This window comes from Camelus ferus, chromosome 7 (assembly GCF_009834535.1).
Source record: "Camelus ferus isolate YT-003-E chromosome 7, BCGSAC_Cfer_1.0, whole genome shotgun sequence".
NCBI classification, from domain to species: Eukaryota; Metazoa; Chordata; class Mammalia; order Artiodactyla; family Camelidae; genus Camelus; species Camelus ferus.
This window is the reverse complement of record NC_045702.1, coordinates 6356210-6382198: the sequence shown is the minus strand read 5'-3', so window position 1 is coordinate 6382198 and position 25989 is coordinate 6356210. Positions and strand designations below refer to the sequence as shown.

Below are 25989 nucleotides of genomic sequence, written 5' to 3'. Positions count from 1 at the left end.
ACTATGTTTCCACTTTCTTTACTTGATGAAAGATTCACACATAGTGAATCTGACTTTGAGAATAGTTATGGAATGTAAAATCTGTAAAGAGAAATGCATGAAATTATGGATTATGGAACAAATCTGGTGAAGACTATGTGCACAGGCATACTATGATTTGTTTATGACCTTCAGTTCTATATTTAGAAAATGGTTATAGTTTAAAAAGATGTAATAGAAAATGGCTCCAAGCAGAAAGATTGTAGACCACTTTCACAATTTTTCCTCAGCCAATAGCAAAGTATATGTTACACAAAACTTTTGAAATTGGCTTGTTATGCATGTATACAAGCTATCTAAACAAGATGGAACAGTAGCTATTACATCCTTCAAAAGTCTTGTAGAATAAAGAAAGCCTTAATTTTATATTTTCCAGAGAACATTACCAATGTAACAAGACTTACTCATAACCAATGGTTGTTTGCGTAGAAAGCAGTTTGTTAGAACTTGCTGAATTAATGGATGTGCTTTGAGAATGCAAGTATTTCCTACCTGACTGTTGCTGCAAAGACTTCCCTTTGATTCTACTCTAGGGAAGATGCTGAAATTGATGTGAGTACACAGAAAGCTAAGATGCAGATGGAAACTCCAATTATTTTCTTAACTTGAAAACCAGTTAAATTGCTCCACTGTCACATTTCTAGATCCAAACTTTAAGAACAATTTTTTCCTCCAGTGATTATGTATAGCAGCAAGAACAGACAAAAAAATTAGAAATTAGAAATGAAAATACAAGTACAGCCATCATAAATCTGCTTCTGAAAATATGCGTTTTCTTGAAACTGCACACAACTTCAGTTAGTGAAATTGCTTCAATGAAATGCCATCACCCCCCCCCCCAATTTTCAAGGCCAAGAATTAAAAAAAAAGTATTTTCCTTACTAAGCTCCTGTTAGAGGAAAGAACATTTAGTGGTAATGTTACCACATTGTACTGGCCTTCTGCTCCAAGAAGCTCAGTTGAAAGTGTCTTATTTAGTAATACAGTTGTCCCTATTTAAAGCTTGAGGAGTGTCTGGCAGGTGACAGGCTGGAAATTGCTGTTCTTGTCGTATAAGTTCAAACTTTAAAAAATTTAACTACTTTATCTTTCATAATAAAATTACAAAAATGAATTTCCTTTTCAAGAAAATTCAGATTCCCCCCTTCTTTTTCCTAGAAGTTCATTCTGTTATGGTGATATTCTATTCAGAGAATAGCAAATTTTAACCACCATTCACCATTTGACCAAAATATATATTAATTTGTGGTAGACCTCAAATTACATACTGCAGGTGTAGCTACCATCTAGCTTAGTAGGCTCAAAAGCAGGTGCCCCAACAGGATGGATCTCATACTTTGGTGATTTATAGATACTTTGTTAGGGGCATTGACTTGCTTCATTTGCTGAAATACAGGTTCTGGAGGACTTTGAGTTGTGTTCAGCATGTTTGAAACGAGGGCAGTGCTGGAAACTCAGGTTATGTGATTGTCATTCTGCAACACACGCTGTCAGCCTGAAACACACAACCCCCGTACATAACATTTGGTTCTTTCCTGTTCTTTTCCAGCACAGACCCAGCGCACCGTAACTTCAATAATCCGAGATGTAAAGACCACTGCAGAGTAAGTTTTGGTGCTAACACTAGCCACGTGTGCTGGACTTCACCTAGCCCATGTGAACCGCTTCACCTTGGCAGCCACATTTGCAATTTCAGCAAATGATGAATGGCGTCGTCATCACGGATGTGTGTCTCTCGGTCCCTGGTTCTAACCCACTGGCTTTCGCACTCCGCCCATTTCCACCTTCCTACGGCGGGCTGCCCTCCCCCTGGCTCCTCCCTTCAGGTGGGGCCTGCGGATTGGGCCTCCAGGAAGAAAAACAGTCCCCAGGAGGAGCCCGGGTTTGAGCACCAATCTGTTGAGCACTCCGTTGGTTTGTGAGAAAACAGAATCCTCTTGGTTTCAGTAGAACAAACCCTACCCCAGCCCAGTCGAGCAGAGCTCGGCCAACAGGCGGGGCGCAAGTGGCCGCCAAGGCCGGCAGGGGGCGCGCTGCAGCGGCGGGCGGGCGGCGCTTCTAGGCCGGAGCCGTTCCTGGGGTGCGCTCGGTGCCCACAAAGCGCCAGCTGAGGGGCCTCTGCGGGCCGAGCGCGGCTGAGCCTGCCCGCCACCCGAGCTCCACCGGCCGGCCGTCCCGCGCCTCTGCCGCGTCCCCGCGCTCCGAGCAGCCGGGCCCGACGCCCGCGAGAAAACCGGGTGGGGAAGGCCGGGCCGGGCGGGCGCCGCCTGCGGAGAGGCCGGGGACTGGCCTGCGTAGGGCGGCGCGGCGGCGGCGGCGGCGGCGGCGACTCCGGTCCGGGCCAGACAGCGAAGGGCCATGGCCGAGGCGGCCCCGGCTCCGGTAAGGACGGCCCGCACGCCGAGCGCAGCGAGCCCGGGAGGGTCGGGGAGCCTCGGGCTCTGCGACCCGGACACAGGGGAAGGGAGGAGGGCGGGGAGCCCGGCCTGTCAGGCGCGGGGCCACGGAGCGGGGCGCAGTCCGGACGGCCGAGCGCAGATACCCTCAGGTCCCGCCGGCCGGGGAGGGGCCTGGGTGGGACCCCCCACCTATTCGTGAGGTCCCTGCGCCTGGGTGTCCGCCCCGGCTTCCCCATTCCATTTGGAGGTTTCTAGCGGAGGGAGCCTCTTAAGCCAGTGAAAGAGGAGAGAGAGAAGAGGCGATCTTCCCGCCTGGTGTCAACCCCGCTACAGCCTGCCAGACGCGGGGCAGTGGGTTTGGCTTGGTTTGGTGCTTTCACCAGCTATTCTCCGGCCCTGGGAGCAGACCTCACAAAATCACCCTAGCTGCGGTCCCACCTGATGCGGTGGTGACGGTCACAGATGCGGTGGTGACGGCAGTGCGTGGAAGGACTGCGGGAGAATAGGGATCCCCAGTGCCCAGCCCATGACGATGCGGGACACACAGAAGGCCCTCCATCAGGATTGCTGCGTGAATGCCTGGTGCAGGTTCCGAGGCCTGGATTACCTTCTGTGTGTTTATTCATTCAGCGGATGTTTACTGCAGGCCTGCAGTGTGCCAAGCCCCTCTATCCGCTGCTAAGCCTGCAGAGCTGACCGAGACAGTCCCTGCACACAAGACCCATGCGGAACCAGCAGGGACTAGTCAAGAAACAGGACGGAAAAGGATGCCTTGGATTTGCCAACTGAGAAGCCTTTGCTCACCCCAAGGAGAGCCACAGTAGTGGTCCGGAGTAGTGACTGGAAAGTGAGAGGAGGAGGAGGAACAGGAAGGAAAAGAGGGCGCAGCCGCAGTGGTCTGGGGAGTAGTGTCGAGGACTCTGCCATCTCTGCCGGCAGACCTATTTTTCCCTTTCCATCTTGTTTTTCAATTTGGTAGAGACGATCATGTGTCTATGCCAGCTCTGTCCAAGAGAAATATAATGGAAGCCATATACATAACCTTAAATTTTCTGGTAGTCACATTTGAAAGTAAAGAGCAATAGATGAAATTAACTTTCATGAAATATTTTATTTAACCCATTGCATACAAAATATCTCAGTGTGTAATTAGTATTAAATTATCAGTGAAATTTTACATTTTCTCTCCATACTTAGTCTTCAGAAATCTGGTATGTATTTTATACTCACAACACGTCCCAGTTGAAATAACCACATTCCAAGTGTTCAGCAGCCACAAGTGGCTACCATATTGAAGAGTGCAGGTGTATCTTATGGAGAAGAATCAGGAGAAGTTGAAATGTTGACCATAAAAAGGAGAAAAGAACAATGTACCTAAAAATGTGGACAGAGTTGGCATTCAGAGCATAAAGTGGAGAGATTAGTTTTAAATAGGATGAAACTTTTTCTTGAGAGAAAGAAAGAAGAAAGCATGGACTACATTACTGATGAGTTCGAATTGGGAAGGAGTATGAAGAAAGAGAAGGGAAGTTGAGAGAGCCAATTTTCTTAGGAGGAGGCCAGGTCATCTCCTGAGAGTGAGGGGCCTGCAGCAGACAAGAGCCTCACTGTTCAGTGGGAGCTCCTGAACCAGCAGTATCAGCATCACTGGGGAGCTTGATAAAAATGCAGGATCTCAGTTTTCCTCTCAGACCTACTGAATCAAAGTCTGCACTTAAACGAGGCCTCAGGACGATGCTTATGTATGCTAGTTTGAGAAGTGCTGTACTGAAAGCTGAAGGAGGTGCCGGACCTGAGAGGCCACTCCATGGAATGGGAAAAGAAGCAGGGGAGGGGGGGCAGCAATGTTGAGTCCCTGCTGAGCTTAGAGACCATTGGTATGTGGTGACATCAGTTTATCCGGCTGTGTGACTTCATTTAGTACGGCTTACTAGCCTGCTTACAGAGAATGAGAACAGTTGAACCGATTCAAAGCTGGAAGGCAGCCAAGCAGGTGAGGCAGAAAGGCATGAGTGAAGAGGTTGAAGTTGGCTGAGATGATCAGCTGAGGAGGAAAGCAAAAGCCTGGAGAAGGCTGATAAACCAGGAGCAGATGGAATGGCCAAGGGTTCAGCAGGATTGCTGAGCAGATAGACTGAGAATAAGGTGGTGGGAGAGGCAGGGAAATGGGAGGCCGTGGCCAGAGAGCAGGTTATTGAATTCATAGAGTCAGAAGGCTTTGTCGAGGTCATCTTCATCCAACCTCCTATTTGTTGTAGAATTTCATTTTTTTATACACTCTGTTTCCAAGTATGTTCAGTGATGGGGCAGCCTGTTATTTTCTTGGAAAGATCTAGTTCAAAAATTATTTATATAGGCCAAAGTTTGCATACCTGAAATTTCCACATTGGTTCTAGTTCTGCCCTCGGGTAAGTATAGGATTAAACAAGTCTATTCTGCCTTGTTTTATAGCCCTCAGATATTTGAATGTAACCATCAGGTTTTCTCCAGACTCAACATTCTCAGCTTATTCATGTATCACTGAATGGAATGGCTGTGATTTGTCAGCAGGGTGATAGACAGGGGCCAGAGCCTAAGTCAATGGGAGGTTTATCTGAGGGCACTGAGCTCAGTGAAACCTGGAAAGGTCCTGGTGCACTGAGGCCTTCTGCAGAGATAGAGGATGCGGCAGCAACCTGAGCCTCTGGGTGATTGGCTCGAGGGCCTTACATCCCAGGGAATATGCCAGGCTGCTGCTTGATCCAGTTTCACTTATTCACTGTCTTACCTAATCCGTCCCTGAACCAACACAGCCGTTCTCTTGGCTTTTGATGCCAGTGAGCTCCATAGAGATGAGGCTTATGCTGGCAGTAAAAAACTATATTTAGATTAATCTCAGCTGGCCAGTTAAGCAGCCCTTATCTGATTTTAGTTTGGATTAGGGCTCCTCCTAACACTCAGTGTCTTGTTTCATCTCTCTACTGCACACAGACTTCCGAATGGGACTCCGAATGCCTTACATCCCTGCAGGCACTTCCTCTCCCCACACCCCCAGGAGCAAACGAAGCACATCTGCAGACTGCAGCCATCTCCCTGTGGACAGTGGTGGCGGCCGTGCAGGCCATAGAGAGAAAGGTGGAGGTCCACAGCCGGCGACTCCTGCACCTGGAGGGACGGACAGGGACGGCAGAGAAGAAGCTAGCCAGTTGTGAAAAGACGGTGGCTGATCTTGGGAACCAGCTGGAGGGCAAGTGGGCCGTGCTGGGCACCCTGCTGCAGGAGTACGGGCTGCTGCAGAGGCGGCTGGAGAACTTGGAGAACCTGCTGCGGAACAGGAACTTCTGGATCCTGCGGCTGCCCCCCAGTATTAAAGGAGATATCCCAAAGGTAATGCCTTCATGTCTAGATGTGAAGTGGTACCACTAGTCCGCAGACTGTTACTAAAGGTCAATGAGTCTTGGTCAATCAGTTAGGCTGAAGGAACCATGAAGTGGCTTTGTGTTGATCTGTTTGGGAAGCATTCCATGTTCAATTTAGTGATCATCTGAAGTGTCAAACTCCAGATGGGAAAACCCTTTCCAGTCCAAAGTTGGCTGTCCGGCAGATGGAGGATTTTTTCTCTTGCTTTCTCCTACCCCTTACCCCCAAGTCACTTTTTTCTTTGTTAACCTGTATGCTACAATCTCGGTTGGAAACTAAATCAAATATCATTTAAATCAGTCAATTTGAATTTGTTGGCAATTCTGGTTTTAAAAAAAATGAGGGTGGACAGGGGCAGGGATGTAGAGTCGATGGTTAATGTAAGGATTTGGGGCCACCTGTGGGTCTAGGGTGGCCGTGGATCCTGTCCCTTAGCATCCTTGACAGAGTGATGTGGCACCAGGGCCAGGCCTTCTGAAGGGAACAGTCCATAAATCAACAGGAAATAAACATCATTCTTGAGCTATGGAAGATAGCCTCGAGGCAGCTGATCTCCAAACATGCCCGTTTATTTATTCATTCATTCAACAAATACTTCTTGAACGCTTACTATTTGCTTAATATTTTCTTCCTGAAGGCACAGCAGTGAACAATTCATGTAAGCTCCCCTGGAGTTTAAAATTTTAGGGGGAAAGATAATAAACAAGAAAATAAACCCATTTAAGTGCCTTGATAAAAATAAAATTGCTGTCTGGTGATTTAGATTGGATGTCAGAGAAGGTCTCATAAAGGAGCTAATATATTTAGGGTGAAAATAAATGAAGGACCCTGCTGTGAGGAGAGCTGAGGAAGAGCTTTCCAGGCAGAAAGAAAACCTGGTGCAAAGTCCCAAAGGCACAAACAGACTTGAAACACCGAGGGAAAGGGGAAAGACCCATTAGCTGGTATGCAGTGAACAAGTTGGAGCGTGACTGGAGAAGCAGGGGGCAGCTCATTTAGGGCAATGTTTCTCAGCCGTGGCTGTACCTAGGAATCACCTGGAGGGCTTTTTACATTTTGCTAGGCGTCACACCTGGAGGTTCTGACTTAACAGGTTCAGGATGGGGCCTAATCATTCATCTTAAAACTCCATAGATGATTCTAATATGTGACAGGGTTATGAACCACTGATGTAGGGCATTGGAGAGCAAGGTAGGAATTTATCTTAAGAATAATGGGAAGATTGGAGAGTTTTAAACAGAGTAGTTATATCTGGTTTATATTTTGAAAGAATCACTTTGGCTGCTATGTGGAGAATGGATCTGTTTTTTTTCCTTCTTTTTTTTTTTTTTTTAGCAGAGAAAGGTTTATTGCAGGGCCGAGCAGGGAGAATGGGTGGCTCATGCCCCCAAATCTCAAACTCCCTGAAGGGTTTCAGCTGAGCAGTTTTAAAGGCCAGCTGAGGGAGAGGTATGTGACAGCTGTGGGTAAGAAAGAAGCAGGGAGAAAACAGTAAGGCAGCTGTAATAGTAGGAGGGCCGAGAGCGGCTTGGGTGAGGGTAGCAACAGTGGAGATGGAGACGAGTGGACAGATTCGGGATGTTTTGATGGTAGAGTTGATGATAGGACTTAGTTGATGGGAAATAAGGAATGACAAATTAAGAACAACAATAATTGTGAATTTACTGTGTGATAATTTACACAGCACTTACTGTTGTTGTAAATGCTTTAGTTACTGTCATAAGAACTCTAACTTGCCCAAGGTCGTACAGTCAGTAAATATAAATAACAGAGTTGTACTGTGACCCAGTTGGCTCCAGAGCATATGCTCTTAACCAAGGACTGGATGGATGGCACTGGCATTTCCGAGTGCTTTGGGGTGGGAAGGAGTCAGGAGTTCTTTGGCAGTGTCAGCTGGAGATGGCTTGGATACCTTCAGGAGAGATGTTAAGCGGTCTCTGACGCTCAAAGGTGAGAAGTATTTGGGAATTGCTGACTTGCAGATTGTACCATAAGTCATGAGGCAGACAGAGATTACCTCGGGAGAGAACGTGGAGAAGCAAGAGAAGGGGTACAAGGACCAAGCCCCCAGGGGTGGGAGTGGCATCCAGCAAGTGTGTAGGGTCACAGGGTCAAGGGGACAGTGGTCATCTGGGTTGACATGTTACCGAGAGATCTAGAAAGATGAGCACTGTGAGTACAACTTGGCAACATAAGCTGGCTGGTGACCTTGCAAGAGCTGTTTCCATGCCGTGGCGGGGACAGCAGACAGTGGAGCCGCTGAAGAGTGAGCAGGGAGAGGAAATGGAGACCCTTCCCAGGCAGGCAGAGGAGAGGACCAGAGTCAGCTTCGGAGAGAGACCCTTCCCCGCAGTGTGTTTTGTTTGCATGCCCTGAGTGCCTCCAGTTCTCTGGGGTAATTTAAACTTAGTATTTGCTGTAAGAATAGCAGAAAAAGTAAGTTAAAGTTACTGTCTTACCTGGATAAATGGATAACATTTAACCTGTCCATCTTAAGCTCCCAAATCATGTTTAAAATAATGTGATTTCTCTCGAAGATTTCTTCATGAAATTAAAATATATTGAAATGTGGGCCACAAGGAAACTTCTGTGTCCTTGCTTCTGTTGAAAATGCTCTTATTCTGCCCACACTTTTGAAGGCCAAGTTCAAAATAATTTTCCCTCCGAATTTTAATTTTAATTTTTTAAATTGTAAAATATAAGTAGCATAAAAGTTACCACGTTAGGGGTATGGGAGGAGGAAAAAAGAAAATGTTAACGGTTTTAAGTGTACAGTTCAGTGGCATTAAGTACATTCATACTGTTGTGCAGCCATCACCACCATCCATCTCCAGAACTTCTCGCACTGAAACTGTCCCCATTAAACAGCAACTCCCCCTCCCGCTCCCCTGGCCCCTGGCAGACCCCGCTTTGCTTTCTGTTTCTGTGCATCTGACTCCCCCAGGTCCTCATATAGGTGCGATCATACAGTGCCTGTCCTCTTGTGATGCGCTTATTTCACTGAGCATAATGTCTTCCAGGTTCATCCGTGTTGTAGCAGGTGCCTGAATTTCCTCCCTTTTTTAAGGCTGAGCGATACTCCATTTCTCTCACAATTTTAAAGGCCTTGGTTCTTTGTCTCATAACATCAAATGCCATTGATGAAAAATTTAATACCAAATCAATTCTCATTTGTTTGTAAGAAATCTTTTTTTTTTCTTTCTGGAAACCTTTATCATCTATTTGTACTTGTTCTTCTAAAATTTGTTGAGTATATGTCTGGGTGTAGTTCTTTTAAAATTTTTGTTGGGCATCTGGTATGGCCTTTCAATCAGAAGATTGATGTCTTTTCCACTCCGGGAAATTTTCTTCTATGATTCTATTTTTATAATTTTTCATTCACTCTTCCACATTTTTTTCAGTTCTCTTTCTAGACTTACTGTTTGACTGATGGTGGATTATTGTCTTTCTCTCTTTAACTTTTCCTTCACATTTTTCACCTTTTTAACTAGAGTTCTGTAACCTTTCCTTCCAGCCTTTCTGATTTTTATTTTAACAATTATATACTTACTTTTCAAGAATATTTATTTTCTCCTTTTTTAAAGAAGCCTGAATTTTTTTTTTGAATGGATGCAATATCTACTTGAATGTATATGGGAATATGTATTAGAGCTTTGTTTGATTTTTTTTTTATCCTTTAGGATTGTTTGTAGTGTGTGTTCATCTTGATGCTGTCAGTTTTATTTTTTTAATGTTGAGTAGTCCTTGGTTGGTTGTTCGTATTTATAAGTGAAGAATTTGATGAACAGGTTAATTAGAGGAAGCTGGCATGTTTTCTCTGCCACCGTGGAAGTCTGTTTAACCCAAGGAGCTCTCCTTTGCAGGAGAGGATCTCTCCATAGGTGCTCCATATAGGTGGGTTTCACCTTCAGGTGCTGTGCAAGGAGCAAACAGGCAGTGCAGGGACCACCAGAGGCCAGGAGTAAGGCGGTAGTCTAAGTTGTCAGCACCACACAGGGATCCCATGCTGTCTCCAGGCAGCCTTTTAAGTTTCTTTAGAGATGAGGTCTGGGTTTTGGCTTTGGGGTTATTGCTGCTTTACCAGGGCTGATAAGGACAAGGGAGAGGGCCCCTGATATTTCAAAGACAGACCTTCAAACTGCAGTTTCTAACCACTTTTACTCCTACTCAGTGTCTCTGGCAGCTTTGAGCTTGGAATTCTCTGGATTCCTTACTGCAGTCCTTCCCCGTGTATTGTCAGAGAAGCAGCTTCCTCATACCTTAGACCCCAGCACAGGCACGTCCCCCAGGTCTCCGTGAGACATTCATCAGAAATTCTGATCTAATGATGGCCTCTCCTCTCATTCCTGGTGCCGTTACTCAGTCCCTCCTGATCTCATTTACTGTCATTTCAGTGGGAACCTGGGTGGGAAGAGAAGTGCGGCTGTGTTTAGTTCACAGTCTTGAACCAGAAGCCCATCCTGATCCTTGTTTTAATAATTATTTTATCATATGTGTTTCTGTTGTATCACAAATCTTTTGTGTTAGATAAAAGTTAACTAGCAAGTATTTACATTTGCCTTAACTTAATTGTAGATGCTGAGCAGGATGTAAAATGAGTAATTTATGGGTCTAGCTCCTAAGGAACAAAATTTCTGGTTAGGGAAAAAAAGATGACACAAATGAAGCAATTAGAAAGTTAATTGTCTCATGGAAATGTATAGACCTTTGAATTTTAAAGGATATGTTAAGTTTATGAAGATGAGTATCTTTTTATTGAATTTTTTAATTTTGGTGAAGAAAGCAAATGTATGTGTATGTGTATGTATGTATGTGTGTGTGTGTGTGTGTGTGTGTGTGTGTGTGTGTGTGTGTGTGTATGTATTACCAGGAGTCTCCCTCATTCTGGTTTTCCTTTCTCTATAGCTTCCTATTTTTATTTTACGGGTTTAGTATCTCTCAAATCTTAATGGGATTACTAATTAAGGTTTTTTTGAAAAAAATTCTGTTGCCTAGGTATTTTTGTTCTTTTCCACAAAAGTCATTTTTTCCACCTTTTATTTTAGTCTTTCTTGATCATGCAGCAGGACTTCTCTAAATGGTCATTGATACTTGGAAGTTAGCTCATATTTAAGAATAAAACTGTAGAATGCTGTCGGTGAGAGAAGGAAGAGCTTGCCTTTATGATGATGGCGGACTGAGAAAAGCTTTACACTAACAGATAGTGCCTATACTTGGTATCTTACCTCCCCTTTGTATTTCTTTACAGGAGAACATTCCAGTTTTTGTCTATGGATAAGCTCCTAGCTTTAGACAAAACTATGCTGGAAGGTGGGGGGACTCTCTTCTGTATATGACCATTCTCTACATGAAACCTTGACTCCAACTAGGCAGAATCCATAATTGTTCTCTGAATACATTCTCCAGTTTTCCATGCTTAAATGCTTTTCCCCTTCCCATTAGGCCTATTTATAACCTACCCATCTTTTAGGACTAGCTAAAGTCTCTTCTAGACTCATCCCAGCCTCATTATAGCTCTAGTTCCAAAATTTCTTGTCCATGTCATTAATTTGAATATACTCATATGCTCCTTTTAGGAAGAAATCATATTTTTATAATCTTGGTGCTTAGGATAAGCCTTGTACTTGGTGGATATTCACAGTATGTTGTGTTCTGTGAATTAAATACTGCTTTGTATCTGTACCTACCTCTTTGAGTGACTGTTTACAAGCAATGTCCTTCATCCTCCTAAAAGTCATAGCCCTAAAGTTTATCACAGTGAAAATATGCTCAACTCTTGGAGGTTAGATCTGTGTCTTGAGTTTTGCCCATATCCTTTCAGAATCTCTCATAGTTTTTTATAACTAGTAGACACTTAGTAGAAATTTATTGAATAATTGAATTGCAGTGGCAGAAACTAACCCCAGTATGTTGTAATTTCAGGTGCCTGTGACGTTTGATGATATCTCCATCTACTTTTCCACTCCAGAGTGGGAAAAATTAGAAGAATGGCAAAAGGAACTTTACAAGAATATCATGAAGGGCAACTACGAGTCTCTCATCTCCATGGGTGAGGCTAAGTTGGCACCTTTTGAATGAGGTGACAGCAGCTCCAAGAGGTCTCAGAATAGTCCCTTTTCTTCCAGTGTCCTCATTTTCACTCTGTCCTCACACACTTCAGATTCTAGTTCCAAGCCAGGGGTTTCCAGTTCACCCCTGGCTAAATAGGAAATCATGGTCTCTCCTCTTGCCAAATCATGGGACAGAGAATGAAGTTCAGAGTTAAGGGTTCAGCTGCAGTGGTTTCCATGGTATCCTTCACTTTGAAAGGGCCATGCCTCTCCTCCTCGAGGCAGCCTGTCACTCTCTCTCAGTGAAAGAACAGGCAGGCAATGCTCAAGTAGCACATGCGCCTTTCCCACACACCCCCTCTCCTCTTATCTGTTTCCTCAAAGATCCGTCTATAGTTCGAGGTGAATGGATGGGGAAAGTGATCTAGACTCCGAAAGAAATTCCCTGGGACTGTGGATCTCAAAGCCTTCAGTTCAGCTTTGATGGCAATTAGTTGTCATCCTCATTAACTCTCTGTCATACCGCTTTCCCTTTTTCCTCTCCTAGATTATGCCATGAATCAGCCTGATGTCTTATCTCAGATTCAGCCGGAAGGAGACCACAATACAGGCGACCAGACAGGGCCAGAAGAAAGTGAGATTCCCACAGACCCCAGTGAAGGTAAGTGGGAGAAGAGGACTGTCCACTCCTTGTGTCCCTTTCCTGGTCAGAGATGATGGCTCAGAACTAGGGTGAGCAGGGCTTGGGCTTCTAAATAGACTGTGAATGGGTCATCAGGCATTTAAATGGAGCTTAGAGATCACCCCATCCAAGGCCTTCACCCATCAGTGCCACACATCTAAGGGCTATTGAGGAAATGTATGCCCAGCTATTCAGAAGTGCTAAGGGGCTGGGAGTCTGCATGGTCCCTCAGAGATGCAGACCCTGATGACATCCAGCTGGGCAAAGCCAGCTATCATTAATTATTTCTCCCTGGTTTTTTTGATTGGCAGCTACTTGATACTGTGTGGGAAAGACTGCTAGCCCAACATTCAGTTGTGTTATTTCTCTCCAGTGCCACCTCTGCTGTCAGAAAAATCTCATACAGTTTTTGTTCTTTGCTGGATAGAAAGCTCACAGAAAATTCATCCTCCAGACATCTCTGTTAGATGAACTTCTCTGACAACCCACCCCCGTTCCATACACTGTTATTTTTTTCTAACATTTGATTATGAAAATTTTTGAACAATCAGAAAAGTTGAAATAATTTTATAATGAACATCTAGATACCTATCACCTTTCTGTCACTAACATTTTACCCTACTTTCTTATCACATATCTATCTCTGTATCTCTCTATCCATCAATACATCCTATTTTCCACGTATTTCAAAATCAGTACAGATATCAATACATTTCCCCCAATTAGTTCAAAATGAATGCCATTAACCTAGAGTTCAACATTTGTTCATATTTTTTCTTTTGATGTGAATTTTATATACAATGAAATGCTCAAATCTTAAGTGAACATTCTCTTGAGTTTTGAGGAATGTATATATTTGCCACATTATATTTAAGAATGTGTAGGCAGTTTATATTTAAGCAATGTGACAGTATAAATTTTATTAATCTTTATATCATGGATATAAGTAGTGAGTCTAAAGTTATATCACAAGTAAATATGGTTATTTAATTGCAGAAAGATTCATTATTGGAAATGGCTCCTTAGTCAACTTTATTAGTTACCTGATATAGCCCTCAGTGAGAAGAAGAGTGTGTCATTTTATTGTTTGGGGATGAATGGAGAAGATGTAAATAGTTTGGTTTTGTAATGATATATGAAACTTTCATTTAGCTACCATCTTATCAGTTTATTTCACCTTGGTTTTTAAGACTCTATTTGTGGGTTGTCAACCTGTATGCTTTAATACACTTTTACTTAACAGTGTAAGCATTGAATTTGTTTAATACTCTGGTTTTATTCTTTAGAGTTTTAGCTTGCATTGGTGATTATCAACCTAGATATTTACCAGAACTTGATAGGATTCATATAACTTGGACTGATTAATATATAGCATTTTTTAAAAAATCATATGTGTCTAATGTTTAGAACCCTTAACACTTTCCCCCTTTCAGTTTTAATTATGTTTTTCATGACTTTTTATTCATTTAATTTAATTGTTTACTTTTGGTTACTCAGATTGTCAACTTGACAAGTGAGAGGACTTTTAAACTATCTTCTGTGACTCCTATGTCCTTCCAATACTGCCTCAGTACTTGTTTTATTTAAAAAAAAACAAACAAGAAAAAACATGTTCCAGGCTGTGTTGGGGTTTCCAAGACTACTCCTAGGCTCGGTAATTCGCCAGGAGGACATGCAGGAACAAGCATATAGTCATGCTCTGGGCTGAGATTTATTACAGCAAAAGGACACAAAGCAAAATCAGCAAAGATAAAAGGTGCTCAGGGCAAAGTCTGGAGGAAACCAGAAGCAGGCTTCCAGAGTTCCCTTTCAGTACAGTCTCAAAGGACACACTTTAATTCCTCCAGCAGTGGGTTATGACAACACGTGCAGAGTGTCATCTCCCAGAGAAGCTCACTGGAGACTCAGCGCCCAGGCTGGTCACGTAGGCACCCTCTATCTGGCATGTACCAAAGTTCCAGACTCCCAGAAGGAAAGTTGATGCTCAGCATAAACCACACTGTTCGTACAAGCAGTTTAGGCCCAGTGAGGCACTCTTAGCTTTAGGAAAGTTTGATATCAGCATAGGAAACTGCCAGCCAGGCGCCAACCTTGCAAGCAGGCCTGCTAAGGATAGGTAATCTCAGGCCTGCTGCGTTAATACAGGCCTATTTTAGACCTTCCTTCTCACCCATTAGAAAAGTCCTAGTTCCTTTTGGTGGAGAATAGTATTAAACTGGTCATTAAGGTGCGTAACAGACTATTCCACATGGATGCCAGGTGGATACTAATGCTGGGCCACTTTAGTGACAGAACTAATAAAATATCTTTTTCATAGATTATTCTTAACTCTAACCATTTACATCATTTTTGCCATCTTGTTCTAATTGAAAAAAAACAAATAAAAACTTTCCATTTTTGAGGAAGCTGCTTCTCTTTTCTTTAACATCGTCATCTTTTTAAAAAATTAATTTTAATACACCTTTTAATTTGTTGTTAGACCACTGTGTTTATATTAAAACATTAATGTCATTTTATAAGAAATATGGATTAAAATCCTAGCATTTTAGAAAATTGTTTCTAAAATGCTAGGATTTTTATCCATATTTCTTGTAAAATAAAACTGATAATTTATTATTGTATTCCATTTTAGAGCTTTAGGAAGAACTATGCATTATAATTAAATAAAAATATACATAGATAGAATATATTTGGGGATAGTAGTGGTACCATGTGACACCCCCTCCTTTTTATGTCCAAGGGCTTAACTTCCAGAATATACAAATAGAGATCATACAACTCAGTAACAAAAAAACAAACAAGCCAAAAAAAAAAAAAAACCAGGCAGAAGACCTAAACAGACATTTCTCCAATGAAGACATCCAGGTGGCCAATAGACACATGAAAAGATGCTCAGTATCACTCATTATTAGAGAAATGCAAATCAAAACTACAATGAGTTATTACCTCACATCCATCAGAATGGCCATCATTTAAAAGTCCACAAATGTTAAATGCTGGAGAGGGTGTGGAGAAAAGGGAACCCCCCTATACTGTTGGTGGCAGTGTAATTTGGTGCAGCCACTGTGAAAAACAGCAAGGAGATTCCTTAAAAAACTAAAAATAGAGTTACCTTATGATCCAGCAATCCCACTCCTGGGCATATATCTGAAGAAAACTCTAATTTGAAAAGATGCACTCACCCCAGTGTTTACAGCAGTGTTGTTTACAGTAGACATGGAAGTAACCTAAATGTCCATCAATAGATGATTGGATAGAGAAAATATGGTATGTGTATACACACACACACACACACACACACACACACACACACACACGTGTACCATGGAATACTACTCAGCCATAAAAAAGAATGAAATAATGCCTTTTGCAGCAATATGGACAGACCTAGACATTATCATACTAAGTGAAGTAAATCAGACAAAGACAAGTATCATATGATGTCACTTATCTGTGGAATCTAAAAAAAATGAACTTATTTACAAAACAGAAACAGACTCAGACATAGAAAACAAACTTAAGGTTACCAAAGGGGAAGAGAGAGAGGGATAAATTAGGAGTTTGGAATTAGCAGATATAAACTACTTTATATAAAATAGATAAATAATAAGGTCCTACTGTATAGCACAGGCTTATATCTAATAGCTTGTAATAACCTATAATGAAAAAGAATATATATATATGTATAACTCAATCAATATTCTGTATACAAGAAAGTAATATAACATTGTAAATCAACTATATTTCAATTTTTAAAAAAATCAAGGTACAGAGTAGTTTGTGTAGTGTGCCATATAAAGGGGGAAAATATAAAGATGTATAAAATATGTTTGCTTATGTTTTCACAAAGAAACAATGGAAGATTAAAACAAAAACCAATGAGAATGGCTACCTATTCAGGGAAAGAGAGATTATAGATGGAAGCTAGACCTCTTTAAATGTACCTTATTTTATAGTTTTGATTTTGGAGTCTTGTAAATAATTTACCTAAGTTAAATAAAATTTAAAAATCAATATGCTGAAATAATTGTATCATGTTGTTGACATAAATACTTAGAATAGATTTCTTTCAAATGACTTTAAAATATAATATTTTTACTATCTGTCCCTAGAAGATAGCCTAAAGAATTAATAAAACACAAAAAAAAATCTTAAATTGAGTTCATGTTTTTGTGAATAATATTGGTTTTATTTTGAAGTGTATATTCAAATAAAGCAAAGATTATGTAGTGTCATTAGGAGCCAAGATTCTCAGGATAAGAGAGAAAACATACAAGTATGAAATGAAAGGATTTAATTAAAATGCTGTAATCTTAAATGTGAATCATAAACAGTAATGTAAACTCGTGACACTTTTTTTCTAAAAGGTATGTGTTTTATAGCTCTGTTCATTGAAAAGACCTGGAAGCAGTGACAATCTATTAGCAATTAGCATCCTTATCATCCAGATTATGGTCTCTAAATTCTGTTTCTTAGAGAGAGTATTGATTGTGTGCTTGGAGCAGGAAATGTACAAGATGAACCTGGTCTAGTCTGTCATACCAGAAATGAAGGAAACTAGATGTTTGATGGTGTGAAAAGACATAGGGCTGATCTGAAGGGGCTCCCACTGGCCAAAAAAGGGATAATTTGAGCATTAAAAAGAGTAATGACTGCAATGGATTGAAACTCATCAAACATTCTATGCTTTCATAATAATAAACTAAAGGAAAAAGAAGTCAAAACCACCTGCATCACATTTGGAGGATTCTAGAGCACTAACTCATTCAGAAAATTGATGAAGTAATTAAGCATTTTAAAAGCCTCATATTTTTGATGAATAGAAAATTCATCCTTTGAATGTCTGTTAAAAGATCCACTTCCTTGTACCCAGTCTCTCCCTGTCTGTTTTTTTTTTCTATATATGTTTGTGTATTTATAAAATCCTGGAGAAAAAAAAGGTAAGATTGGACTATGTTTAACACACTTCAGCCTTGTAGCTCAGAGTAGGAAGTTGGACAGGCAACCTGCCACGTGCGCTAAAGCCTGTATTTTCCCATCTCTCTGTGTAACCTGACAGTCTTTTGGGCCTCATTCTTGTCCAACCTCTAATTTCTGCTTTGGGTACACCTTTAGATTCCAGTGGTCTCTAACTGATTTAAAAGGCATTGAGCAAAACAGTGAGTTCTGTTCATTTGCTAGGACTAAAACCATAACCTGCCTACACGGCTTTTTTGATAAATAATATAGAGAGCTTGAATTTACTCTTGTCAGTGTGCCAGCTTGTCCTTTTAGGCCAAAAACGGCTATCTAGGCTTGGGCTGGAATAGCAAGCACAGCTGTTTCTGTACTGACCAAATGACGCATGTTATGTGCAAAGCCTTTAGAGGTGGTTCTTTCTTTCTTTGCAAAAGAATCCCCAACATCTGAGGGACTTGCAAATATTCTCCCTACTCCCAGGGTTCAGGAAACAATAACCTGTATCATTTAATAGGCAAAGGTAATATGATCTCTTGGAAAGAACCCAGAATTGGGAACCTGAAAAAAGGTTCTGAGCAGTCAAATCTGTGTTTAAGCTGACCTAACTCTGTAATTTTAGAAATGTATTTGTTTTAAAATTAACATGAAAAAAAGGGTTGTTGGTCAATCTTGTTTGTTTTGCTATTTTTTTTTTTTTTGCTGTATTTTAAAGCAAACCTTTGATAATATGGAGTTTCACTGTAAATATGTCCTTCCTGGCAATTTAACCTCTGTGGGCCCCCTTAAAATGGAGGAAATATTCCCTGCTTCATTATCTCACAAAAGAGCTGTGAGAGAAAAAAAGTGAAAACACTTTGAAAGTAAGTGTGCTAATGAAATGGCAGGTACTTTTGATTCTAGATTGTTTCAGGGTGTCATCTCCAAAATAGAAATTTTGATATTTTTTGAAATGGGCTCACTGAAAATCATGAATCAAACTGAGTATATCATGTAAAAATTCATAAATTTGGTTTCATTTTGACCTGGTTCTTAGACGTTATATTTATTTTTTTTTAAAGGCTGGTTTGGTTTTGTTGTTATAGTTAATTAGAGATAAATATTTGGGCAAAACATAGTATTCAGCAAACCAACATGATTATTTCCACTTTCTGAGTCAAGCCCTGAAGACCATTCTCTTCCCCCACAAATAGAGCCCAGCATTTCGACATCGGATATTTTGTCTTGGATTAAACAAGAGGAAGAGACCCAGGTTGGCGCCCCACAGGAGCCCAAGGAGAGTGACATGTGCAAAGGCACCTATCCCGGTGAGTACCGAGCCACGCAGACCCAGCTTATGCCAGGACCACCAAGAAGAAACGGCAAAGGAAGTGGGATTGTGGAAGCAAGGAAGTGGCTGAGGCATAAGGAAAAGGGGGGAAAAAAGACATGCTCAAGTAAGTTAGACGTGAAATGGAAATCAAACTAATATAAATTTTAAGTGAGAAAACACTTAAGTGTAAAGACAAATAAAATTGTCAGAGGAAGAAAAAATAAGTGCATACAGATGGACCAAAAGTATGAGGATGGGGAAAGACAGAAGAACATTTGAAGATCACGTAGAGAGGATGGAACAAAGATGGGGTGGGAAAGACAAGCCCTGGAGACTACAGTGTCATTGGAGAGGCCGAATGGGGGAGCTAATGAAGAGCTCTCCCTCAGGAAAACAACCAGGGGAGAAGAAACACGCATCTTCTGAGATATTTAGCATCATCTGTATTTTGCCATCTGAACAGAAGAGAATCTTAAGGTCAGAAGAGACACGATTGTTTATGTAACTTAATGTAACCTATTTATCTTCTATGCTCTTAAAATTTTTTTTAAAAAAATAAGACAGTTTCTGCTTTTCAAGAAATTGATATTGGGGACATATTGATACGAGGCATGCCTATTATTGTCAAGGGTGAATGGGATGTATGACTTATATACAAGAAATGTTTGGGGGACATTACGTCGGTTTAAGTCTAGGTATTTAGGTAAGGCCTAAAGAAGGATGTGAAACTAGAATGGGCCTCAGAAAATTGGTATGACGTAGCTGGGTATAATTTGGGAAGATGAGAAGAGAGGGGATGCCATCTACAAAAGGGAAGGCATAATGAGCAAAGATGTATAAGCAGAAATGTGAACTTTATTTTCCAGGAAAGAAAAGCAACAGATAACCACAGTGAAGTCCTTATCTGGCAGAATAAAGAGGAATAGGATTAGATAAATACATGATTTTAGGCCTCGTCATAGTAGGCTGCAGAAAATATTTCAATGTTTGTGAGCAGAGGCGAAACATAATGAAAGTAATGCTGGGAAGAGTGATGCCAGGGTTTTTCCTTTTCCAAACAGGGAGCGTTGAAGAGGTTCAGTAGTAACTTCTCTGATGATTGGCCACCGGGACTACAGGCAGTCTGATTATTATCTCAGCCCTACACTGACTTTCTTATCTGAGCGGGTTAAGAGCTCAGAGCAGTCTGCTGGAGCGGGGCAGGGGTGCAGGAGAGTTGCTGGGAGACCAGTTGTGGACAGGTGTGACTCCCATCCTCTCTTTCAGACGAAGAGCTTGTCATTAAAGCTGAAGGCCTCGCCAGAGCCTCCCTGTGCCCCGAGGTTCCAGTCCCCTTCACTTCTGCACCAGCAGCGGCGGCTAAGGAGGCTTTTCCAGATGTGGCTTTCAAAAGCCAGCAGTCCGCACCCATGACACCATTTGGACGTCCGGCCACTGACCTGGCCGAAGCCTCCGAGGGACAAGTGACTTTCACTCAGCTGGGTAGCTACCCCCTCCCACCTCCGGCTGGGGAGCAGGTGTTCCCGTGCCACCGCTGCGGCAAGAGCCTCAGCCAAGACCTGCTCCTGACCCACCAGTGCGGCCCCGCGGCCGAGCACCCCGGCCCTTGCGCCCAGTGTCCCAAGCACTTTCCCCAGCAGGCCGACGGCGGGGGCGGCCCCCAGCCCCCCGCCAGCGAGGCGCCCCCCACCTGCCCTCACTGCGCCAGGACCTTCACTCACCCGTCGAGACTCACCTACCACCTTCGGGTCCACAACAGCGCCGAGCGTCCCTTCCCCTGCCCCGACTGCCCCAAGCGCTTCGCCGACCAGGCCCGCCTCACCAGCCACCGGCGGGCCCACGCCAGCGAGAGGCCCTTCCGCTGCGCGCAGTGCGGCCGGAGCTTCAGCCTGAAGATCAGCCTGCTGCTCCACCAGCGGGGCCACGCGCAGGAGCGGCCCTTCTCCTGCCCCCAGTGCGGCATTGACTTCAACGGCCACTCGGCCCTGATCCGCCACCAGATGATCCACACGGGCGAGCGGCCCTACCCCTGCACGGACTGCAGCAAGAGCTTTATGCGCAAGGAGCACCTGCTCAACCACCGGCGGCTGCACACGGGCGAGCGGCCCTTCAGCTGCGCGCACTGCGGCAAGAGCTTCATCCGCAAGCACCACCTCATGAAGCACCAGCGCATCCACACGGGCGAGCGGCCCTACCCCTGCGCCTACTGTGGCCGCAGCTTCCGCTACAAACAGACGCTCAAGGACCACCTGCGTGCGGGCCACAGTGGGGGCTGTGGGGGTGATAGTGACCCCTCTGGACAGCCGCCTGACCCCCCAGGCCCCCTCCTCACTGGGCTCGAAACCTCTGGCCTCGGGGTTAACACTGAAGGCCTGGAGGCCAATCAGTGGTACGGGGAAGGGAGTGGAGGCGGGGTTTTGTAAATCTCCCTCCTTCCCCCAGCTGGCTGCGCTGCAGCGGGGCAAGAGGCAAGCCCCCTCCACCCCGCCGCCGTCATTGCGGCCTGGCACCTCCATGAATTTGGGGTCCTGTACACTTGACTAGAGACATGCTTGAGTTTCGGAACTTCACAAGAGCACCACATTTTGAAACCTAGGAAGACCTGGAAAAGAGCCCAACTTCCCCATCTTTTGAAAAATATTACCTAAGCAGAAGTCATAAGAATGTTGCAGAGAGGTCGGAAAGCAAGATGTGACCTCGAGTAATTCATCACGGGGTAGCAGATTGATTAATGGTTGCAGCTCTAGGTAGAGTCAGGTGCATGGGAAGGCCTCCAAGCCTTGAAGCCCACCGTGAGGCAAAGAATGTTTACCTGAGCCTTTCATAAATCCCTAGTTGGTAGATGGTTGTAGAAGAAAGTGCCCCTGCCTGGGTCCGCGCTCCGCTCTTCCCTGACACCAGCTCAGGTGCTTAGGTGCTGCCTCTCCACATGGAAACCCAAGACTGCCCTCCTAGGTCTCCGAGATTAATTCTTCAGATACATTTTTGTTTAATATTGGGTGAGGAAGAAATCTGACTTTAAAAGCTTCTTAAGGAGAACAGTTTTTTCACTAGCTTGACTTGAAGCATTGAGGCTTTTACTGGCATTTAAGCTGCTAGAAACCTTTGCCGAGGTCCAGGTTAAAAATCTGGGAGCAGTGTTCTCAGCCCCAGCTTTACAAGCCAGAGGTCCCAGTAAAATGACAGAACAGCCTTGAATTTGTGCCTGAACCATGTTTCTTAGAGTCCCTTATGTCAAATTCTTCCTTATCATTTCCAAGCCAGTAAGCTGGCTTTTCCATTCCTGGTGTCCGATATTCTGACAGTCATCAACAGAAAAGGTCATGGCACTTTCCAGAAGCATTGCAGAGTTCAGAAAGTGCCAGTGGACTCTCAGCTTTCACGTCCTCAGAAGTGAGAGGGTAGTTACAAAGCAGCTTTCTTGAGCCAGCAGAGGGTGTCTGTTCACCTACCTCACTGGTGAAGAACAGACTGAAGGACTTGGCAGGCCCCTGAGAGCTGAGCACCACATGCCAGGATGGCCTCTTCCTGCTGGGCTTGCTTCTGGGGACCTTGGCTATCATGTGTTCTTCTGTCAGGGTCAGTCAGTCACCGGGAAGCATCTGAGCCTGGTCTTACTCCTGAGCGGTTTCACAGTTGGGCCATTTTCTCTTTACAGATCTCAGATTTTCATCTGCAAAATGAGTCTGGTGAAGGGAAAAAAGTGAACCTTTAGGATTAAAAAAAGAAAAAATATTGCAATACGTTCCTTCTGCTGCCAGAATCCTCTCTCCCTCTCTGGCTTTGATCCAGGCAAAGCCAAATAAGACAGCAAAATCAAAGCAGAGACATTCTTGCTGAAACTTGACTGAAATCAATTTGATTTTTTCTTTTACTCTTGCTTGGAGACTGGGGCAGAAGACAGAGAATGCAGAAGCCCTAGGTCTTGGGCTGAAAAATTGTTTATTCCTGCACTCTCTTGTTTCCCCTGAATCTTCCTAAGATGTCTATAACAAGGTCTGTGAGTATTTAGACAAGACACTTTCTTGATGAAGTGATAAGGGTAGGACCCATTTTTTCCCCTTATCACCCACCCAAACTTCACCCTGCCTAGTTATGTATGGCCACACTAGAATAAAGTGTTACCCCAGCTAGCTCTGCTCCTGGGAAAACTCTGTCTGAACATGCTGCTCTTTAGGGTAATCACATTTATAAAACATCTGCTCTGACATTCACAATAGCAGGGAGCATGAGAGGACCTAAGAAACATGTGTAAGACCTCGTTCACGGTCATAACTTAGAGTCTGAAGGCAAGGGTATAGAACCAACCAAGAGATGACAAATAGAACCCTGATGCATTGGGAGTAAGAATTTTCTAGCTGGAGTCTGGACCCACACTATGGGAAATTGGGGGGTTCTGGGGATCCCCAGGCCAGGGTTCCAGCTTCACTGATGATCCACTAGGAACCTGAGTGTGAGATCCAGCTCTGGTTCGCATCTTGATCTCCCTAATGAAAAAGGAGAAGAGTCAAAGTACTGTCTTTAGGTGGTGCGCTCCCTTTTTGGAACAGATGAACTTGAGCATTTGCCAGGGTATGCCTGAGAAGGCACTCCTACCCGAGATGTGATGTTAGCCTAGATGACATGGAAAATTCTTTACTCAGGTAGGTAGTTTACTGAGGACACAGAGATTATTGATGAAAGAGACTTGTGAATTAAAAAACTACAGACAGGTCCCTTTCACAAGGAACAGTAGCCAACAGGGACCGACACTTTGGCAAAAGTGAACAGAGTTCAAATATCAACAATCCAAGAGCCATGAAGCCAAATGAAAGGGACAGGCAGGGCCATGCCAGAAAGATGGAAGTCAATGTTATCCTCATCCTCAGCCCTGGGACACACTAGGGAGTTCAGCCTCTGTGTATCCTGGTCTCCTTTCCCTCTACCAGACCTCTACCAGGTAGAACTCCAGGCCAGCTCTAAATTAGAGTTTGTTTGTTTAAGATTCAAAAGTGGATAAGTAAAATAGATCAGCAGAAAAGATAAATCCAACAGAATGTTTCCAGTGTGTGTAGAAACTTGGTCCATGAAGGGCTCCTGGGACAAATCACACACTTAAATTATCTGAGGATGGGGCGTTATAACTGGACACAACAGGAAAGAGGAGAACCTAGAGATGTGCTCTTCACCAGCCTGCCCTCCCGGCTAACAGGTCCATACTGCCCCGTAAATAGGCACCTTCTCCCCGGAGTGGATCCAGCTGTTGACTGTAACCAGCTTCATTCTCTGCTTACTAGAGTTGTCATTGTCACCGTCAGATGAGCCTCTGGTTCAGCCACAGATGTGAACGTAAATGGAGTTGATTGTCTGGAAAGTGAAAGAAGATGCCTCTGATCTTTTCTGCTGGATATTTATTATTGGAACACCGTAGCTGGGCTCGAGCTGCTTTACATAACTTCCTAGCAGCGCTTTACATGACTTCCCTCATCATTAATAAGAGTCTGCAGAGTTCCTGTGGGGGGACTCTGCTGGGCTGCTTTTGGAGCATTTAAAATATTTGGGTGTCCATGCCTGTCTCAATCAGGACCAGACCCAGGCTTACTAGGAAATAACAAATGCTCACTGTCTCAGTCTGCGAGAGTCTTGTCGATAAAAAAGGACCTGAGTTCCTTTATCTGTTATTCCAAATGGGATGGGGAACCCAAATATCTGCTCAGATTTTCTCTTGAGGAGGGGCAGGCTACTGTCCCACCCACATATCCCATATTGTAGCTTCTTGGACAATAAAAAGCATCCTTGTCACCCGCCTGAGGGCTGCTCAGAAGTGATGAGGAAAAGCAAGTTTCCCCAAAAGGTTCTCACAGACCAGGAACCCAGTTATCATCAGAACTATGTTTTCCCTGTGTGCTCAGTAGATACCTTTGACCCTGTTCTTGTCACCCTGCAAAGGAAGCAGTCCTCTCGCAGAGTTTTACACAGAGGACATCCTTTGACTTGGAAGTATCGGGCTCTTCCAAGCAGAAGATCCTCAAGTTAGGTGGGGGACGGGGGCAGGGAGTGCTTGGGCCGCAGAAGGAGATGTCACGTGGGTCAGTAGAGCTTAGTGGTTTAGAGCATGGACTCTGAGTCAGACCTAGATTCAAGTCCTGACATAAGTAACCTAAATTATTTAACCATCATGAGCCTAGTTTCCTTATCTCTAAAATAATGATACTGTGTCTTGGACGTGTTGAGGTTAAAGGGGATCCTGTGAGTGCTGGGCACAGAGCCTGGCACACAGAGGTGTCAGAGTGGCACCCGTCGGGAAAAGTGTAGGACCAGCCAGAGAGGGGTGTGGCGCAGGCGGAATCTGAAACAGAATGTGGAGAACAGGCTGTTCTGCGGAAGCACGTGGTTATTGCTTGAAGGCTTAGCTTTGGCCCACCATCTTTTTCTTCCGTTTAGCCTATTCTTTTACTCTGTCTTTCCTGTATCTCCAGGCTGCCAGAAGTTTCTGTGCGCCGTGACACCATGTGGCTCTGACTCTCTTGGCTTGTCTGGCTTGTCTTAGTTCAGACGTTGAGGTGTGGGATCTGGCCCAGCCCCTCTTTCTATACTAGGCTACAGAAGTTTCCAGCCAACCCGGGACTGGCTGCCGTTGGGGTCCATGATCATCTTGCTTCAGTCAGCAGTAGTTGGGAGGAATGGTCCGAGGGTCCCTGCACCGGATCCACAGGTCCGGTAGATTCACTTGGGGATGGGCACACGGTGGCACAGTGTCGTGCTTCTAGTACCGCCAGCAGAGGAAGGAATCTGTTTCACCTGTATCGGGGTTCCTTGAAAGACTTCATAAGTACTAGCGTAACCAGAGCAGTGGTCCCTTACATAAAGGACCTGGGAGGTGCTGTTTTGGTATCTTGTTACTTTCTAGGGTGTCATTCCTCCTTTCTGGCCCTGCTCCTTTCTTTTAAAATATGTAACTCTGGCCATAATTCTATATCCACACACACATACACAATGACTTTTGTCAACTTAGTCAAATTGCCTCTTCAAAACAAAAAATGATTAAAACCAACTGCTCATTAAAGAACGCAGATAGATACAGGCAAATCAGAGAGGCCTCAGAAGCACTGTGCTGCGATGCTCTTAAAAGTGCCAGGTTACATTTCAAATAAAATATTTGATAAAACCTCA

The 25989-nt window shown here is 43.7% G+C and overlaps 1 protein-coding gene across 1 annotated transcript; it reads left to right on the top strand.

The window, feature by feature from the left end:
- The first annotated feature begins 1929 nt into the window (after nucleotides 1-1929).
- ZNF398 (zinc finger protein 398) lies at nucleotides 1930-25989 on the top strand. Its single transcript, XM_032483243.1, has 6 exons — nucleotides 1930-2421; nucleotides 5409-5804; nucleotides 11760-11886; nucleotides 12435-12548; nucleotides 18719-18832; nucleotides 20104-25989. Exons 1-6 carry the CDS (start codon nucleotides 2398-2400, stop codon nucleotides 21258-21260), a joined length of 1932 nt encoding a protein of 643 aa, XP_032339134.1. The 5' UTR covers nucleotides 1930-2397; the 3' UTR covers nucleotides 21261-25989.

Bases quoted from the DNA above. Each gene is read 5' to 3' on its own strand.
- ZNF398 (XM_032483243.1), top strand. From the start codon at position 2,398: ATGGCCGAGGCGGCCCCGGCTCCG. The intron at 2,422-5,408 runs GTAAGGACGGCC...TACTGCACACAG, and splicing joins CCGAGGCGGCCCCGGCTCCG to ACTTCCGAATGGGACTCCGA. The intron at 5,805-11,759 runs GTAATGCCTTCA...TTGTAATTTCAG, and splicing joins TTAAAGGAGATATCCCAAAG to GTGCCTGTGACGTTTGATGA.